The sequence below is a fragment of the Rhineura floridana genome, chromosome 8 (genome assembly GCF_030035675.1).
Source record: "Rhineura floridana isolate rRhiFlo1 chromosome 8, rRhiFlo1.hap2, whole genome shotgun sequence".
NCBI lineage: Eukaryota > Metazoa > Chordata > Lepidosauria > Squamata > Rhineuridae > Rhineura > Rhineura floridana.
The window spans coordinates 126305380-126325103 of NC_084487.1; the positions used below are offsets into that span (position 1 = coordinate 126305380).

Here is a 19724-nt window from a genome sequence, read left to right on the forward strand (position 1 = left end):
TCTTCCCAGTTGATTTTTTTCAGAGGGTGAGGTAAGTAAGAATTTTGATGGTGTCTTAGCATTTTTTTAAAAATGGAAACATTATTTGGGAAGTGCTGAGATAGTTTCTTCTCTTCTCCCAATCAAGTGTAAGCCACAAAAATGTACATTTGGAATTTTCCATGAGAGTCAAGCTGGTGATTTCATGTCAAGTACTTTCTCTTCAGTTATTCTCGTATCCCATGCTTAACCCAGGCACTGTTGTTTGTACTTTCTATTACAACAAGGGCTTCTTCAGGTGAATCTGTAGAATGAGCAAATTCTCATATGCAAGAAGAAAATTAATGAGCTCAATATTCCATACAACCCAGCTAATAAAGAAGCCATTCTATATGCAACATTAATTAAAGCAGAAAATGTAGGCTTGTGAACCAAGATGTCTTCATTTTCATTTTATCTATTTAACAAAATTGATATACTGCTTGCTTATTAAAAAAAAAAAACTCCACCTTTAAGAGGTTTACAAGAAAGATTAAAATTATCAATAAAAACATTTTAAAAACAAATAAAAAACAGCAGTAAACTAAAAAGAGATTAAAACACATCAACATCAAAATAGTGAAGGTGTCTGCTTGTTGTCAATAGGCGGGGAGCTCCAAAGTGTAGGTGCTGCCACACTAAAAAAAAAATTTATTACAAGTGCGGAATGTATCATGTGCCACCTGCAACAGTGCCAGTTATGCAGATTGAAATGGTCGAATGGCACGTATGGAGTAAGGCAATCATGCAAGTAAACTGGTCCCTAGCTGTTAAAGGCTATATGTACCTTGAACTTGGTCAGGTAACAAATCGGCAACCAGTGCAGATCTCTGAGCAAAGGTGTTATATGCAGAGGTCTCACTCCTGTTAATAACTGTGCTGCAGCATTCTGCACTAACTGCATTTTCTGGGTCAAGTGCAAGGGAAGCCCCATATAGAGTGCATTGCAATAATCCATTCCTTTTAAGATTTTACTCTTACAGACAATGCCCCTGGCCATCCTAGAGCTCTAGGAGATATGTACAAGGAGATAAATGTTATTTTTCTACCTGCAAATACAACTTTATTGCTGCAGCCTATGGACCAAGGTATAATTGCAACGTTTAAATTCTATTACCTAAGAAGAACTTTTGCTAAGGCTATAAATGCCTTGGACAGCGATACAGTAGCTGGGCAAAGTGAAAATAAATTAAAAGCATTTTGGAAAGGCTTCACAATTTTGGATGGTATAAAAACTATTAGAGATGCATGGCAGGAAGTTAAAGAAACAACATTGAAAGGTGTTTGGAAGAAGCTAATTCCCACACTTGTGGATGATTGTGAAGGCTTGGAGAATCCAGTGGAGGAAGTCACTACAAATGTTGTGGAAATGGCAAGGGAATTAGAATTGGAAGTCGAGCCTGAGGATGTGGCAGAATTGCTTGTCTTTTATGACGAGACCCTAACAGATGAAGATCTTCTTCTAATTGAAGAGCAAAGAAGGATGTTTCGCAAAGAGGAGTCCCATCCTGATGATAGTCCTGCTGTGCCTAGAGAAATGACAACCAAGGAATTGGAAGAAGCTATCAACTGTATAGAAACGGGGATGGCAGCTTTTGAGAGGATTGATCCATATTTTGAAATAAATTCTAAAGTGAATGCAAGCTTTCTAAATGATATTGCATGCTATAAAGAAATTCTAAGGGAAAGGAGACAGGAATTCATCAGGCAAAGTTCATTGCTTTCCTACTTTATGAAAGTACCATCGCAACCTTCGACAGCAACAGCTACAGCTAGCCTTGAAAAACCTTCAATGTCAACTTCATCCAAGTGTCCGCCATCAAAACAAATAAGATTCGTTGATGAGTCAGATGATGAAGACTTGGATGATTTGGAGTCAGATGATGAAAATGCGCCAGCTCCAGGGGCAGCAGCGAAGGCTCGCCATGCAACGGAGAACCAGCCAGCCTCGCAGTCCTAAAGGATGAAAGGGCGGACAATGCCAAGCACTTCTCTGCCCAGAGGCTGATCACCTTTGCGTGTGCAAGAATAACACCTGCATCAGCCCCAACCTGCTCCTCAACACTGTGCCAGGAGACCCGGCGAAGATAGAAGCACTGCAGGCAACACTCAAAGATTTTAAGTTAAGCAATGTGTGTGCACCACATGAGCGAGTGGGCGAGGGGGGTGATGAGCGAGGGAGCCAGCAGGCAGGCGGAGGACGAGTGGGTGAGGGGGTGATGATTGAGGGAGCTGGCGGAGGGCAAGCGAGGGAGTGAGCAGGCAGGGTGGAGGGTGAGCGAGCGAGGGGGTGACAAGCCAGGGACCCAGCAGAGGGCAAGCGAGGGAGCGAGCAGGCAGGCGGAGGATGAGTGGGTGATGAGTGAGGGAGCTGGTGGAGGCGAGTGAGCAAGCAAGCAGGCAGGGGGAGGGCAAGCAGCCACGGGGGATGATGAGCAAGGGAGCTGGTGGAGGGCGAGCAAGTGAGTGAGCAGGCAGGGGGGTGGGCGAGCGGGTGAGGGAGAGGACGAGTGAAGGAGCCAGTGGAGGGCAAGTGATCAGGCATGGGAGGGTGGGCAGGTCCCTCCCTGCGATCCCGCGGAAGGGGAGCACTACTCCCCCACCGTAACGATGGTGAGAGAGGGCGATGCACAGAAAAGTGGAACATTGATCAGCTGTAGCCTGGGGAGCTTCAGGAGCCAAGCGCTGTCAGCTGGAGCTGCCCACACTACAGCTGATCGATGTTTCACTTTTTGGCGGTTTTCGCTTTTTGGCGGGGGCCTGGTCTCTAACCTGCCGTATGAGTGGGGCCCTACTGTACAGCATTAGGCAGCTATTTTCTAAGCCATCAGCAGGTGGCACTATTGTCTGAAATAACACAGCCCTGCCCTAAATGGCTGAGCAGTAATGCTTTCTTTGCTATTATTTCTTCAGCCTTATCCTTATCATGATTTGTGCCACAATCACAAATGTTCTTGGGCCAGAAGGAGCTTCAGTTTGATGTCAAACACAATAATGCTTAGGCTACTTATGGAATAAAGTTATGAAGTTTAGATTCAGGGATTTTAACCAAATAATACAAACAGGTATAACGAAACTTGATGGGATGACTCCCATGATTGGAATACAGCAATTGAAGGATATAAGTTGTTCAAAAAGAACAGAAGGAATAAAAGGGAGGTGGAGTCGCGCTATATGTTAAAAATATATATCCCTGCACAGAAATTCAGGAAGATGAGCTTGGTAGCTCCACCGAGAGTATCTGGATTAAAATTAATGGGGCAAGTAATAAAAGGAATGTGGTGCTTGGAGTCTACTACCGACCACCCAATCAAGGAGAAGATGAGAATGTAACTTTTGAAAAGCAAATTTCCAATGTTTCGAGGTGTCATGATGTAGTAGTAATTGGGGACTTCAATTATCCCGATATCTGTTGGGAGACAAATTCTGCCAAACACAGCCCCTCCAAGAAATTTCTGACTTGTGTTGGATATAACTTTCTCCTACAGAAAGTGGAGGAAGCAACCAGAGGATCAGCTATCCTGGATCAATAGAGATGATTTGGTGGATGAAGTGGCAGTTATGGGAACTCTGGGGGAAAGTGACCACAACATACTTGAAGTCTTGATTTTAACAGAAGCAAAAGCTGAGAATAGACATACGCACACCCTGGACTTCAGAAAAGCTGGTTTCAATAAACTCAGAACAATTGTAAGTACAGTTCCATGGCAAGCAACCCTAATGAGAAAAAAAAAATGAGAAAAGGAGTCCAAGATGGGTGGGAGTTTCTAAAAAAGGAAATTCTAAAAGTGCAATGGCAAGCAATTCCAACAAGAAAAAAAGGGGGGAAACAGCAGAAGAAGCCAATGTGGCTTCACACAAAGCTTAGAGATGACCTGAAAACAAAATACATATACAGGAAGTGGAAACAAGGCCAGGCCACAAAGGAAGATTACAGGCAGGTATCACGGAATTGCAGGGATGGCATCAGGAAGGCTAAAGCTGAGAATGAGCTGAGGTTAGCGAGGGATGCTAACAGCAACAAAAAAGCTTTCTTCAGATACATCCATAGTAAAAGACAAAGAAAAGAAATGGTGGCACAGCTACTCAATGAGGAAGGCAAAATGATGACAAAGAAAAGGCAGAAGTGCTCAATTCCTACTTTGGCTCAGTCTTCTCCCAAAAAAGGGTCTTCCCTTCCAGGAAACATGAAGTAGAAGGGGCAGGATTGGAGCTTGAGCTTGACAGACAAATGGTCAAGGAATTACCTAATCACTTTGAATGAGTTCAAATCGGCAGGGCCCAATAAACTGCATCCTAGAGTATTGACGGAACTGGCTGAAGAACTCTCAGAACCGCTGTCTATTATCTTTGTGAAATTGTGGATGAATGGTGAAGTGCCAGATGACTGGAGGAGAGCTAATGTTGTCCCTATCTTCAAAAAGGGCAAAAAGGAGGAACCGGGGAACTACAGACCAGTCAGCCTAACATAAATCCCTGGAAAAACTCTGGAGCAGATTATAAAGCAGTCAATCCGTAAGCACCTTGAAAACAATGCAGTGATTACTAGGAGCCAACATGGATTTTTTGAAGAACAAATCCTGCCAAACTAATCTTATCTCATTTTTTGATCGGGTAACCTCACTTGTTGACTGTGGGAATGCTGTGGACATAATATATCTTGACTTCAGCAAAGCTTTTGACAAAGTGCCCCATGATATTCTGATTAGCAAACTAGCTAAATGTGGGCTGGATGGAACAACTATCAGGTGGATCCACAACTGGCTCCAGAATCGTACTCAGAGAGGGCTTATCAATGGTTCCTTCTCAAACTGGGCAGAAGTAACGAGTGGGGTACCGCAGGGCTCGGTCCTGGGCCCAGTGCTTTTCAACATTTTTATTAACGACTTAGATGAGGAGGTACAGAACATGCTTATCAAATTTGCAGATGATACAAAATTGGGGGGCATAGCTAATACCGTGGAAGACAGAGACAAAATTCAAAGGGACCTTGACAGGCTGGAGCATTGGGCTGAAAACAACAGAATGAAATTCAACAGGGATAAATGCAAAGTTCTACACTTAGGAAAAAGAAACCAAATGCATAGTTATAAGATGGGGGATACTTTGGCTCAGCCATACCACTTGTGAGAAGGATCTTGGAATTGTTGTTGATCACAAGCTGAATATGAGTCAACAGTGTGATGGGGCTGCAAAAACAGCAAATGCTATATTAGGCTGCATTAACAGAAGCATAGTTTCCAAATCGGGTGAAGTATTAGTTCCCCTCTATTCAGCACTGGTTAGGCCTCATCTTGAGTACTGCATCCAGTTCTGGTCTCCACACTTCAAGTAGGATGCAGACAAACTGGAACAGGTTCAGAGGAGGGCAACAATCAGGTAACTAGAAACCAAACCCTATGAGGAGGGACTGAAAGAACTGGGCATGTTTAGCCTGGAGAAGAGAAGACTGAGGGGAGATACGATAGCCCTCTTCAAGTACATGAAAGGTTGTCACACTGGAGGGCTGGGATTTCTTCTCGATCGTCCCAGAGTGCAGGACATGGAATAATGGGCTCAAGTTGCAGGAAGCCAGATTTCGACTGGATATCAGAAAAAACTTCCTAACTGTTAGAGCCATATGACAATGGAACCAATAACCTAGAGAGGTAGTAGGCTCTCTGACACTGGAGGCATTCAAGGGGCAGCTGGACAGCCATCTGTCGGGAATGCTTTGATTTGGATTCCTGCATTGAGCACGGGGTTGGACTTGATGGCCTTATAGGCCCCTTTCAACTCTACTATTCTATGATTCTACTTATTAATACCATGATAGATCACTGAAATTATTTTATGCTTTGGCTTCCACCCAACTTCACTGTAATTCTACTGTTTTTTATTTGATATATAACATACATAACATGTTCCACAGCTCTAATTGTGTGAGCTTTTAAGAATAGCTTTCTTGTATCTAAACAATACACCCTTCAAAAAATTTTTATAAGCATAATCAAAGAAAGATCAAGAACCACTATATTTCCTCAAGTGAAAATTTGAACACTTGTTGGGATGGTGCTATGCATTAGGAGTATAAATCACTGGCACAGCAGCATTTAGGATATGCAGTATAACAGCAGGAGGCTACTTTGTATACTATCAATACCAATATATCTTCTCTGTGTCAAAGCCTGAAAAGGAGATGAAAGTTTTGTCTAAATTACATAGATGAAATGGTAAAAGTGAATGAAAACACAAGCTGTAAAATCTTTATGATGAATACCAGTGATCAAAGCCCCTGTGTATTTCTATACTCTAAAAAACCCAGCACTAGCAATTTTACATTTTTTTTGCTGGGGTTTGTATGTGCCTTCGAAGTCTTGCAGTACTTTTCCATCATGACAATTTTAATGTAAGCAACTCAGGCTTTAATGATATTTGGCCTGTTTAAGTTAAAAGTCGCTTGAGAAGCAGTCTAGTGGTTTCTGTTTATGCCAATCAGTCTCTTGCAGAGCCTGGGCTTCATTTTGTAAGCGAAAGCAGCCATGGTGGATAAAAATTGATTAAAGCAAATCCCATGCCATCTGATGTGACTGTTGCTGCTTCATTTCACAAAATGCCCCTCTTTGTAAACATCCTGTTTGCAGATGAAACAGCAGAAAGTTAAGCAGACTTTTTTTTAACCACGTGCTGTTATAGTTAGGAAAGAATTATTCTACAGATAGAAAAAGCAATGAAGCTCTTGACATGTTGGGTGGTTGCAAGTGTAAAATTAGTATCTGATAATGGAGAAATTCTGTCATCTTTGAATTGGTCTTTCAGTGGCTAAAAATGGTTGATTATTCACACATCATGTCATTGCTTGAACACAAATGCGCCAATCTCTTGATTGTGTTGACAAATTGGAGAATTAAACGCATTCAGGAGCTTCCCAAGAATTGTACTGGTAAAACCACTTTGAGGTTTTATTACAATCAAGTGGTAAATAAATAAATAAAATTTATAAAATAAATAAATAAAATTTCATTTATCCTATTTTACTCTCTGCATGTCTGCCTGTAGGTGATCAAGACCATTTAAAAACCAACATTTGCAATACACACTATCACCCCAGTCCAGCTAGGAGGGATAAACAGGCTTCTGTGCACATATCCTTGCCCGGTTGAGGAACTGCATGGTCAAATATTTGCAGCTCACCAGCCTGACATAGTAGCTTGGATTGGATCTATGTAGAGTTAGAATTTCACCAATAATCTGCTTGGGGCTTTCCACTTTCCCACCACATTGGCAGAATTCGAGCAACTTGCATGCAACCCTGACTTCTGAAAGCACACTCTGTTGGACTGGGGCCAATGTCAACAGTAAAATCAATAAGCAATAGGGTTGCCAGATCTCCATTTTTCAGCCTGAGATTCCAGTTTTGGGGGGTCCCCTCTGGCTCTCTGGCTGACTCACCTTAATCTCTGGACTTTCAGCTTTCAATTAAAAAAAAAGTTTCTAGGTGGTCTGGTTCCAGAGATACATACCAAAACATCAGCCGCCACCCCCACTACTTCTTGGTTGTTCTAAGTTCTGCTCTAATCCCTGCCCTTTCAGGTTTTTAGCCAATAAGAAATCAGGGTTATGATTGACAAGGAATGATAAAGACAAAAATGTAGAGTCAAATTAAATTGTCTGCCTTCAAGTCAATTCTGACTTATGGCGACCCTATGAACAGCGTTTTCATGGTAAGAGGTATTCAGAGGGGGTTTACCATTGCCTCCCTCTGAGGCTCAGAGGCAGTGACTGGTCCAAGGCTCAAAAACGTGCTTTCTCCTGCTTTTCTGAACATCTCACAGATTGAATAAGTAAGCTTTCAGTCTTTTTCTCTCCTGTGTGTAGGAGTCAGACAGACTTAAATGTTGCAGAGGGCAGTGTTTTGCAAACTTCCCAAATTGATGCTTTAACCCTCTTTTCTCTTCTCCCAGACATTTTAACAGCATTTGAATAACATGTGTTTTTAATTTACTTATCTGTTTTTATGGGTTTTAATGGTTTAAATTTGTATACTTGTTTTTAATGTTTTTAATTGTTGTAAACCGTTGCAGTCTGGAAACCAAGGCAGCTCACAATAAGAAATAAATCCCTTTAAAATCCAATAACCATAAAAACAAGTATAAACAGTTGCAAAAGTGGCATGATTCTGAATTTTGGGTTGCGTGAATGAAGTTGCTTATAACTTGAGGTTGCAGTTTTGTCCCTGTTTGAGTAAGCCCCACTGAATACACTGGGACTTGCTTCTGAATAAAAAAACGTAGGATTGCACTATAAATATCTTTACAGGTTGTGTAAATAATAAATATGTTTGATAATCATGCTTATACAAATGTTTCTTCATTTATCATATTTTTGGTTATTGGTTAGGAATCCTGACTGGTTGTGAGATGCTTAGTTTGCTGCCTTACTCATAGGAATCTTGTTGTGGTTGGTATGGTATTGCATTTAAGAAATCATCACCGTCTTTTGTTCTTTTTCTATTTTCATTGCATTTACCTTTATCCTGACTCCCTTTCATCCATAGAAGTTACAACAGTGGTTCCATGCACTCCGCTCAACCTTCTTAAACCCACTGATGATTCACCTTGTTGTTTGTTTCTTGTCCAATAGTGGTAAAAGTGAATTCACATACTGGGCACCGTGGCTGCAATTATTGTTGTTCCTAACCTACTGCCTATGAAGGTAGACCAAATCATGTGTGCTTTCTCTCTGTCAATTATATTCACTGGAATTGGGTTGGCTCATAAAGTGAGTTTATAGCAGGCCACAGGGAGACAGAAAAGGGTAGAGAATCTTCTTACTCATTAGACCTCTTTCTGAAGTGAAGGGTCAAATCTGTAAAGAAATTTGGATGTTAAAAGGTAGGGGTAGGGCATTCCATGCAGGGGGTTGCCAACCCTACTTGGATATGGATATCTTTGCAGAGGATCCCTTGTCAAGCTTTACCAACAACACAATCTAAACCATATCTACTGAGAAGTAAGTCCTATTGAGGTCTATGGGGCTTATTCCTTTAGTAAGTGTGTTTAGAATTGCAGCTCTTCGGGGGCATCCACCTTTACTCCTGAGTGCTCCCATCTAATCTCCACAACACTAGGCTCCTTTCTTCCTACAGTGGCTTTCTGGTGACTGGCATGGCCTGAAGGCACTTAAACCCTTCTTGCTGAAAGCAAGTAGGCTAGATTAAATGTTCCCTACCCAGGCTCCATCTTTTAGCTAAGATTTCTATCTTAATTTCCAATCAGATAAATGTTTTTGTATGAATTGTATGCACCAATCAACTGTGGTTGATGCTTAATGTATCATGCTTAATGACATCACTTGGACTTGCCCCATGATGTCAATTGGACCCACCCTGTGACATCACTTGGACCTGCCCTATGATGTCACTTGGACCTGCCCCATGACATCACTTGGATCCACCCCATGACATCACTTGGATCCACCCCATGACATCACTTGGGCCCGCCCCCAAAATCTCAGGGTTTGGGATGCTTCTGACCTGGCAACCCTATACCCAAGTGGCACATAAGGTTAGATCCTGACCTCAGCCTATGAGGCTATAGTTTCAACTCTGAGTCACAGATGGTATGTGGGTGTCTTACCTGCTGAACCTGAATCCATAACAAACATGAAAGCTGTTTGGACTCCCAGCTTGTTGTTTTTTGTTTTGTTTTAAAGATGTACAAGGTTGATGGGGTAGAATAGCTGTTGTGCACATAGAAAATTCCACGTTAAATGCCAAGCACCTCATTACGTCTGCACAAGATCCCTCCCTACCCGCTATCCCTAGCCAGAGTAGGCAGCCTGCTGAAAAAAAAACGGCTCCTTTGAGTTGTTCTTTCCATCAACTCTTACCCGGCAGCTACCATTCCATATAATTTTATCAGGAGGAGAGATGTAAGTAGGGCCATGCCATCGGCTCTGCTGTTGTATTGTCATTCAGCTTGTAAGCCTGTGAACAGGGACTGTCTTGTTTTTATTGAGCGTATGTAACCTGCTCTAGGAGACTTTTTAGCTGAATAGTTGGGTAACAACATTTTATATAAACAGATTCGGCATTAAGGCAGCTGTAAATGGCTAGATCATTAGTTTCAACAAACGTAACTTTTCCCTTATAACAACCAAATATGTCTTGTGCAGTTTGGATGTGGCAAAGAATCCAGACAGTTCTCAGGAGGTGAACATATTGTTGAGTAGAGCCTGAAGTATCAATTGAAATTCCTTTATGTAAATCTCAGCTTTCCGTCAAACTCACTGAGTGGCTTTAGGCATGTCAATATGCTCCTAGTCCTTGGTGCTCCAACTATCTGTAACGTGAAAATAATACTACCCTTACAAATTTCCTGCAAGATGATGATGGTTTGAATTTATATCCTGCCCTTCCTCCCAAAGCTGCTCAGGCCAGCAGATAATGTATGTGTTTCAGTGTGATCACTTACAAAAAGAACCATAGCACTAATGCCCCAAAACTCTTAATTGGTGAAGGCTGACTTTATTGTGTGATGTTCCAAATTACGGCACACTTGTTTATCTCTGAGACTATTTTGAGCCTGGTGTGGAAGTAGAGATACCAAATACTGAAGATGGCTTTTCCATTAAAGCAATGATTACTTTTGGCTGTTAAACTAAATTTGTGAGCTTGTAATGAAGCTCCTTTTGTGAACACCTTGTGCAGTCATCCCATGGCCAGCACTTGCAGTGTGGATAGATGCAAAGTGCAGGGTGGAGTTCCCATGAGGACTGGAGGGAGGGATTGTTCTTAAGCGGGAAAAGAGAAAGCACAGAACATAATTCTGTCTTGCTCCAGGTGACATAGGCTGTGTTTGGAAGCAGCAGGTACATTCCAGTGACCACACCAGTATTAAATCTGTCAGTCAAGTTTAATTCATCATAAAGAAGTAAACTACATTGGTATATTTAAGACAAACACTTTTTTTCCTATGCACACTATCCACGGGACAGTCCCTTTTCCAAAATAACTACTTTTTAACAGTCCCAGAAAAACACTTCTTCAGAAAGTCTTCTCATTAAATCAACTTTCTGTGGTTTCCCCTTTTTTAAAAAATTCATCTTAGGAGAAAAAGAACCATTAAACCTGAAAACATTTACATTGCAAGCCACGTTCAAATGCATAAATTGGCATACATTAACCAATGTATCACAACCGTGTTTTACTTAGTTCACTTTTGTTTGTCAATAAAAGAATATAAAAATCTTGTTCAACAGAGTGTTAAGTGTATTAAAATAGATTTGTATAGTACTGCACAGTTTCTCCCGGAGTTGTGAAAATGGTTGAAGGGACCATGTGCTGCCTAGTGATGGGCAACCCCCAATCAATGAATAAAAAGCCAAATCCCTTGATTTTTCGGCACCATGTGATAAGCTTGTGTGAGATGCTTCACCTGTGGCATGCAGAAATAGATTCTTGCTTTTGACGTACTTAAACACAGGGGCAACATTTACAGATGGCAGGTGTACATAGTACCTGATGGCCTTCCTTGCTTTTTATCCTCATGTAAATTATTTCTCAGGAGCACTTAATATTTCTGGCCAACTTGTTGGTTCTACAGGCTGACTTACTATTGTTATGTTAAAAAATGGGTCTGTGTCTTAGGTATACATGCCAAAGGCACAAATCCCTTTGTTTTTTCTTTTCTTTTTAAAACAAGGCTGTGTTAGTATTGATAAGTTGTTATAATTGTGAATTTCTAAAAGTAATCTTAACAAATGCTGTTAAAATACACTTCTACTTTGCAATTTAGGCTTGTAGTTCTATACACCAGGGATAGCTAACCTTTTTTGGTCTGATGGTTGCATTTACCATTGGCTAATCCTCCTGGGGCCACATGCCAGCAGTCAGTGTGGCCAACTCCACATTCTTCTCTCTCTCTCACACACACACACACTCCCACACATACACACACCCCTCCCTCCTCAGCTGATCCATGCAGATCAGCTGAGGAAAGGTTATTGCCCTCTCTCTGCTCAACAAATGATTTATTGATTGATCTGATTACCAGGGTGGGGGCAATTTGCATCCCAACCACGACATTGAGCTCTGCCCACCCCAGCACTGGATCTATTTATTTTAAAATGTTTTTGTCACTGCTGCCAACATTGGTGAAATCTTTGGAGGGCAAAGATTGGCCTGGAGGCTGTATTAGGCTCCCAAACTGGAGGTTAGCCCCTCCTATGTAAACCTACCTCAGAGAAAGTCCCATTGAATGCAATAGAACCAACTTTTGAGTATATACATGTAGGATTGCATTTCAAATATATCCAAGAGTGAGTCTTTAAACCTCATATTAACCTTCCCCTCCAACCCCTGGAATCTGAAATGATGCTCCTCTTATCCTGAAAAAGAAAATAGTATCATAGAATGGAAAAATTATGCTGAAGAGAAACTGGTTTGCCCATCACTAACTTCTGAGGTAGGCCTCAGGGTTCCAGCATAGGCCTCTTAGCCTATGATGGGGCCAGACTGACCCTTGCTGAATCAGGAAGACTAGCTAGTGGGGGAGGGGGGAATAAAGCAGATTCTCTAGCATTTTCTCAGGCTAATGCTAAATGTTTACATGTACTAAAATTAATGAAATTATAAAAAGAAATTAATTTTCCAAAGAACAACCAATACTTAGAATGTAACAGCCTATCCCTCCCCCAAAGCTCCTGATATATCCAATAAAAGAAACACCTTGAGGCAGTTTATTTCCTGTACTATTTAGCAGATACTTCTGCAAGCAAAATAAAAATAAAATAAAGAATAATCATTTTTCACATCCCCTATTTTACAATAAAAATGCAGTACAAAAGTGTAAAGTTTTTTGGCATATCATTTGTACTGTCTTGACGGAAAAAAGCAGCAGCAACAAAGATTATTTGCTTTCTTTCTTTAAAAAAATTCTGATCCCCCCAAAAAACAATAATGAAGATCCAACCTGCTGAAGGTATTTGTCACTATTATGGTTTATGCTAAACCTTGCACAAAAAACTCCATGAGAAAAATACATCAATAGCAAAATAAGTTGAAAGGACCTGCAAAATTAAGGGGTTTTACAGGCATACCTCTTTAAGTACTCCAGAACGCATGTACAAGAAGCATCAGCATGAAAATACTTCAATATTTCACTAGAAATGCTAATTCATACATTTTTATTTAAATATATGTAATTCTCAACTATAATACTGAAAAAAATGATTTGATTTTGAAGGCTCTGTGAGTGTCCCACAAATGTAATTCTTCTCAAATAACCCCATGTCCAGTTCAACCTGAATCAACGTGGTAGACCTTGTTCATTGTTAAAAATCAGGAATCCATGTTGAGTTCCAAGCTATTTTTTTATGTCACCAATTTCTCATTACTTCGCACCCTCTACCAACTACCTGCATTACTACCTAACTAAATCTTTGTATTTAAAACTATTTTTCCTTCAAAAGGAGAACTTCTAAAAATCCATCTGCCCTCCCCAAAGGGTACTCCATTCCATTCCACCACCACACTCCCCCAATTGGCCAACATATGCTGTTCCATTTTCCTTATTCATTAAATACATTAAGGCCAATGCAACCAAAACAAACGACATCCTAAACATTGAAGATCTCAGCAATAGAAAACTGCAGCAGGATCTGCTCTGTAGAAAGTTGCCATGACACCGACTGAGTGGGCTGGATGGTTTTCCCAATGTCCTGGTGTAATAAAAACAGACAACATCGTCTGAACCACCCCCTCAAGTTTCCTTCTTGATTCAGTTGCAGTATTTTCATGTTGCAAATATGTTTGTGGATATCTAAAGTTCATTTTCTGTTTTCTTTATTAAAAGAAAAAACTAGATTTTCAGGCAGCCCCTGTCAGTTGTTACCCTGTGTTGGCTGCAAGGCTTTGTGTACGGCAGCAGCTGAGGCAGAAGACGGTTTGATCCAGGGGACAGTTAGCAGGGAGGAGGTGGTGGTGGTTGTCATGGTAACCTGAATCATCTGTTCATTCTGTATCAGTCTAATGAGAGTTTTGAGGCGCTCCAACGATGATTGAACCCCTTTCTGCTGGGCCAAAAGGCTGTTTTTTCGCTCTAAGCACTTCTGTCAAATAAGAGGTGGAAAGAAAGAGTGAGAATGCATTCTGCTGGGTGTCAAAATACTCTCCCTGCAAACATGCTTTTGTGTGAGCATGCTCAGATAAATTACTTACACCATAACACCCTTTAAGCATCCTGTTGGAATCACAAGCAGGTGGTTGAAGGTTAGAGCTTAAGGATAGATTTTTCCCACCCCATCCCTACTTGAATGCATGATTATGTTGACTGAAGAGCGGATTCTAGTCAAGACCACTTTCTAAACTGAATGAATGCACCATCTGCATAGATTTATGGTTTTATTTGTTTCCACTGGCTGGAATCCAAAGAACTGCACTATTAATTCTATATATTCAAAGGGATTTTTCCTGCTCCTGCTGCGAGGAAGGGCGGGATATAAATCAAATAATAAATAATAATAAAATAAATAAAAGGCAGCTTTTCCTGCCTCCCCCCCCAAAAAAATACTGGATGGCAAATCACTTCTGAAAATGAAGGGACTTTCCAAGGCAGTTTGTGATACAACATGGGGACTTATCGTTCAAAGTGGGGAGGGGAGGTGCTAGTTGGCATATTATTATTATTATTATTATTATTATTATTATATCCCGCCTTTCAGCCAAAGCCCCTCAAGGTGGCTTACAAAGAAAAATAAACACAGGTATAAAAACACAATATAAAAATACAATAAAAGCAATACAATTTACAAGAATTAAATTAAATAACAAATAACAATGGCATATCTAAGCCATTGGTAGTGTGTGCCTAAATCAGCCGTTTGGACATCCAGTGGTATTATTAGTGGTATATAAGACATGCATAATTTTATGTACATGACACGTGTGCTTGTACCATCCTGAACAATGCCAAGTCCGAATGACCTGAAGTGTGTTTGCACCGTCAGTCTTAGTAGACGTGATGTGTGGGACAGATCACATTAGCAGACCTTGTCCCTCCCTACATGCATGGCTGTCTGAATACAGCCAATGCATGCACAATTTATAGAAATGTAAGTCAATATGATTGAGAATTTTGCTTTTTACAGAATTCCTATGTGTATAGACCTATACATGTCAGGTTTGTAGCTGTGTAATTTCTGTTTAGACAGAAGAAGAAATGTGTGTAGGAAAGGAACAAAGCCTATTGTCATGAACCCACATCTTTTGTTCAGTCTAGCCAGACTGAAGGTGTGAGCAGACTCTAGGTACCCAGTGAAAGCAGAGAGAGAGAGGGAGAGGGAGGGAGAGAGAGGGAGAGGGAGGGGGAGAGGGAGCGAGAGAGAAAGAGAGAGGGAGAGGGAGAGGGAGGGAGGGAGAGAGGGAGAGAGGCCTGGCTTTAGAAAATAGGCAATATTTTCACTGATACCATAGCTTTTGTGCCCGTTAGTATATTATATGTTATATGTGAATGTGGTATAAAGGAAAAAAATCTGTTGATGCAACCGAGTGCAGACACACTGTAACCAATATTAAACTAAATTAAGTTTACAGAGAATATTTTGGTTTGGCTCCTAATAAGACAGCAGAAATATGTATTATACAGCCACAAGTGTGACTGTATACTATAGTCAGCATTAATTTTTCGCATTCTGCAATGTTAAATTGAAAATACCCCCCATGCCATTCTGATGCTTCCCATAAGCTCATTGCAAAACAAAACCTTACAAAACTTATAGTCCTGAACTCAGAAATGCTTGCTTAACAACCCTCTAAATTTTCATGGTGATACATAAACCGAGAGTTCAAAGTGTAAAAAGAGAGAGAAAAAACAGAGCCCTTTTGGACTTTTTTCTGTCAGAGTTCTCATAATCTGTTGAAATTAATTACAAATCAGCCATGTTCACAGAGTACCTGTAATCCTATTACTGACCTTCACCTTCTGCAGTTTAAAAGTTAAAAAAATGCCCGGTGGATTTTTAATTTATTTAAGAAATTTAGTACTGAACTCAATGATAAGGCCAGGCATGCTCAGTAAGAACCAACTGTCCGTGTTCTAAAAGCCAGACTCCCAGCTGCTGGGCTTGGCTAATCAGGGGGCCACACCCACACCAGATCTTTATTTCACTTAAGGCAGTCATGGCTTCCCCCCAAAGAATCCTGGGGAGTGTAGTTTGTGAATGGTGCTGAGAGGAGACGCTTATTCCCCTGACAGCGCTCCAGTGGCCAGAGTGGTTTAACAGTCAGCCGCTCTGATTGAAGCTCTGTGAGGGGAACAGGGCATCTCCTAGCAACTCCCAGCACCCTTCACGAACTACAGTTCCCACGATTCTTTGGGAGAAGTTATGAATGTCTAAAGTGAAATAAAGGTCTGGTGTTTGTGTGGATGTTGCCAGGGACAGCTTTGGTTTAAATTTGGGTGGGAGGCTACATGTGCCTGCTATAGAATAAAAAGGTGGGGGAAACCCTGAAAAGTATGTTCACAATGTTTTCCTTTTGGAAAGGAAAGGGGCTTCCCCTCTGCCAGTGCCTACCCATCCAATTTCCTCCCCTCCTATTCCTGCCCTCCTCCTCCCCTCCCCCAGCTTTTTCACCTATCCTAAGCATGATTGCACAGGAATAAATCCCACTGAACTCAGAAAGCATGCCAATGATCAAACTTGCCCTCCCTGCCCCTCCCCCTTCCTTCACCCCTCCCTTCCCCTACCAATCTCCTCCTTTTCCTCCCCCCTCCTCCCCCCCATTTTCAGTTTTACTTACCCTAAGCATGATTGCACAGGAGTAAATCCCATTGAACTCAAAAAGGATGCAAATGATCAAATCTGCCCTGCCCTCCCTCCCATCATCTCTTTTGCCCCTTCCCTTCCCCTTCCTTCAGCCCTCCCCCTCCCCTTCTTACTCCTCCTTCCCCCTCCCCCTCCATCTGCTCCCCACTCCCCTCTCCCCCTTCCTCCTTACCTCTCCTCTCCTCCCCTACCCTCCTCCCCATGGTCAGTTTTACCTATTCTGGCCATGATTGCATGGGAGTAAATTCCACTGAACTCAGTAAGCATGCAAATGATCAGACCTACCTTTCCCCTCCTTCCCCTCTCCTCTTCCTTCCTCCACTACCCATTCCAGGCCTCCCTCCCCATGCTCAGTTTTACCTATCCTAAGCATGATTGCATGGGAGTAAATCCCACTGAACTCAATAAACATGCAAATGAACAAACCTGCCCGCCTCCTCCCCTTCTTGCCTGCTCCCATCTCCCTCCTCCCTTCTCCATCCCCTGTGGTCAGTTTCACTTATCATAAGCATGATTGCAGGGGAGTAAATCCCACTGAACTCAATAAGCATGCAAATGATCAATCCATTTTCAGCAAACTTGCATAGGATCCCATTTCTTACCTCCTGGATTAAAAAGCAGAGAAATTCACCAACAGGCAAAAAACCTTGCAGTTTAAGAACGTACCTATAGCCAACAGATATTTCTGTCAAACTTTAAAAAGCAGAGAAATTGAGCAGCTATAGTGAATGCACCAGGGGAGCAGGAGACCTGACCTCTTCTCTGAGATTTTGGACTGCCCTACAAATTTGTAAAAATGCAAACACAATTTGGGTTGGTCTTTCACAGTCCAATCCACTTCCTGTGTAGCTTGGAAGAATTTGGTAACATGTGCCTCTGAACATATGGTGAGTGGTGGCAACACCTGCAATCAGCACAAATAACAGAAACAAGACATGTGCTGTGCTGATTTTGTTTTAGCAGTTAGGAAGCAACTATATTAAGACAGTTGATAGAGTTCAGATAGTCACTTTAAATAAGTTTGCTTTACTTTGCAATTGTAGTGAAGTTTCCTATAGTAAATCATTTTCTTTGCTTCTGTTTCTGTGAATATGTGAACTACAGCAACACTATGCAACACTAAAATAAAAAGCGCGGAAAACAATTGTAAATAATAGCTCTGACTGTTCTGCAGAATAGTCTCCAATGGACATGAGGAATGTCTCAGTTTGGACAAGATAAAACAGTGGGAGGTGAAATATATTCTAGCAAAATTCTAGGTGTGCTTTATGTTTTTAATTGACCGTGCCCACCTTGCCTTAAATGAAGTGGGTTAAACATAGCGGGCTGAAAACATGCATCTTGGGCAGGCAAAGTTTGTTTTTTCCAACAGCTAGAGTCATTCCTGAAGTAGCAACATATTGTAATCACTCTGATTTTACAACTGCAGTTTCAGATTCAATTGTTAATGCTCCCAAAATAGAAATAGAGAATAACTTCCAGTTTGAAACGCAAAAGGCTGTCTTCACCATCTTATGACTTTGACTAATAAAAAGGATTTGAAATTAATAAAAATAAATTTGACACATTTCTAGGACGAATGAGAGAAATATAATTTTCTAGGTTAGATTCTCTGTAGGAACAGTAGTAACACAGGAAAGAAGCAAAGTAAGAACACCAACAAACATACAAACATGTAATTCTCCATCTTTGGAGATTGCAGGTGTTGCCACCACTCACCATATGCTCAGAGGCACGTTACCAAATTTTTCCAAGCTACACAGCAAGTGGATTGGATTGTGAAAGATCCACCGAAATTGTGTTGGCATTTTTACACCTTTGTAGGGCAGTACAACCTCAGAGAGGAGGTCAGGTCTCCTGCTCCCCTGGTGCATTCACTATAGCCGCCCTATTTCCCTGCTTTTTAAAGTTTGATAGAAATATCTGTTGGCTATAGGTACGTTCTGAAACCACAAGGTTTTTTGCTTGTTTGTGAATATTAATTACAAACGTGTGTGTCAATATGGGCTAGTAATGTCCCTTTTATGTGCCAAAAGAAAATAAGTTTCTCTTCTCCAATAAGGGTCAACAAATATTCATGCCGAAGTGTGTGGATTATGTGAAATACTCTATTTAAATAAAAGGCCACTGATTTTTTTGTATGCATTCGCCTTAAATATAAAACAGGCATCCCCTCTTAATGCAGATGCAAATATGCAGGCATAATATCCCACAAGCTTCCTTTAATAAGTTATTTTTCATTTTATACTTTAATATAACACTTTGTCATGTAATACTTCACACTGTAACATGCAGGGCCCATTACTCCTCAGTATCTATGTGTCCCACTTAATTCAATTGCTTTTTACTTCAGTTCTCCATTTTATTGAATCTAGACTCTCAATTGCTCCATTTTAATTTAATGAAAACCTCAGGAACCAAGCCATTTTGTAGCATAATATTTTTGATTGCTCTCATCAGTTTAGGTCTTTATATGGAATTGTATTTCTGCAGTCAACAGCCAAAACGTCTATTTGAACAAGTATGCATCCTTTTTATTTTCTAATTCTACTCTCTATCTAACATAACATAGTCACACGTGTAGAGGAATGCAATTCCACTTATTTCACTTGGAGGTGCACAAGCAAATACAAGTTCAGTTTCAGTCTATTGAGTCTTCAACCTATGCCTCATGCATGCATGTGCATAGTCATATTAGCAAGTCTGCACAGTTAAAAAGGAACACACCACACTAGGGTACTTTTAAATAAATTATTACTTTTCCTTCCATTTTCTCTTAAATGTCATGAAAAATTGATGATGTCCCTCCTGAATGAAAGCAGCAGTTGAACAAAATGTGACCAGCTACTGATGCAGACGCCACTTCTAATTTTCAAAATAAATTTAACATAGAGAGAACA

General features: G+C 40.9%; 2 protein-coding genes across 4 annotated transcripts in view; one reads left to right on the forward strand and one right to left on the reverse strand.

Moving 5' to 3' along the window:
* Window positions 1–19724, forward strand: part of ARHGAP8 (Rho GTPase activating protein 8) — a 164347-nt gene that overhangs the window by 123261 nt on the left and 21362 nt on the right. The gene's annotated exons all lie outside the window — the stretch shown is intronic.
* The window catches only part of PHF21B (PHD finger protein 21B), a 338743-nt gene continuing 331861 nt past the window's right edge, over window positions 12843–19724 (reverse strand). Inside the window, exon 15 of the mRNA XM_061582401.1 lies at window positions 12843–14109. Coding sequence (XP_061438385.1) covers window positions 13882–14109 — 228 coding nt within the window. The 3' untranslated portion in view covers window positions 12843–13881. The remainder of the gene's footprint in view (window positions 14110–19724) is intronic.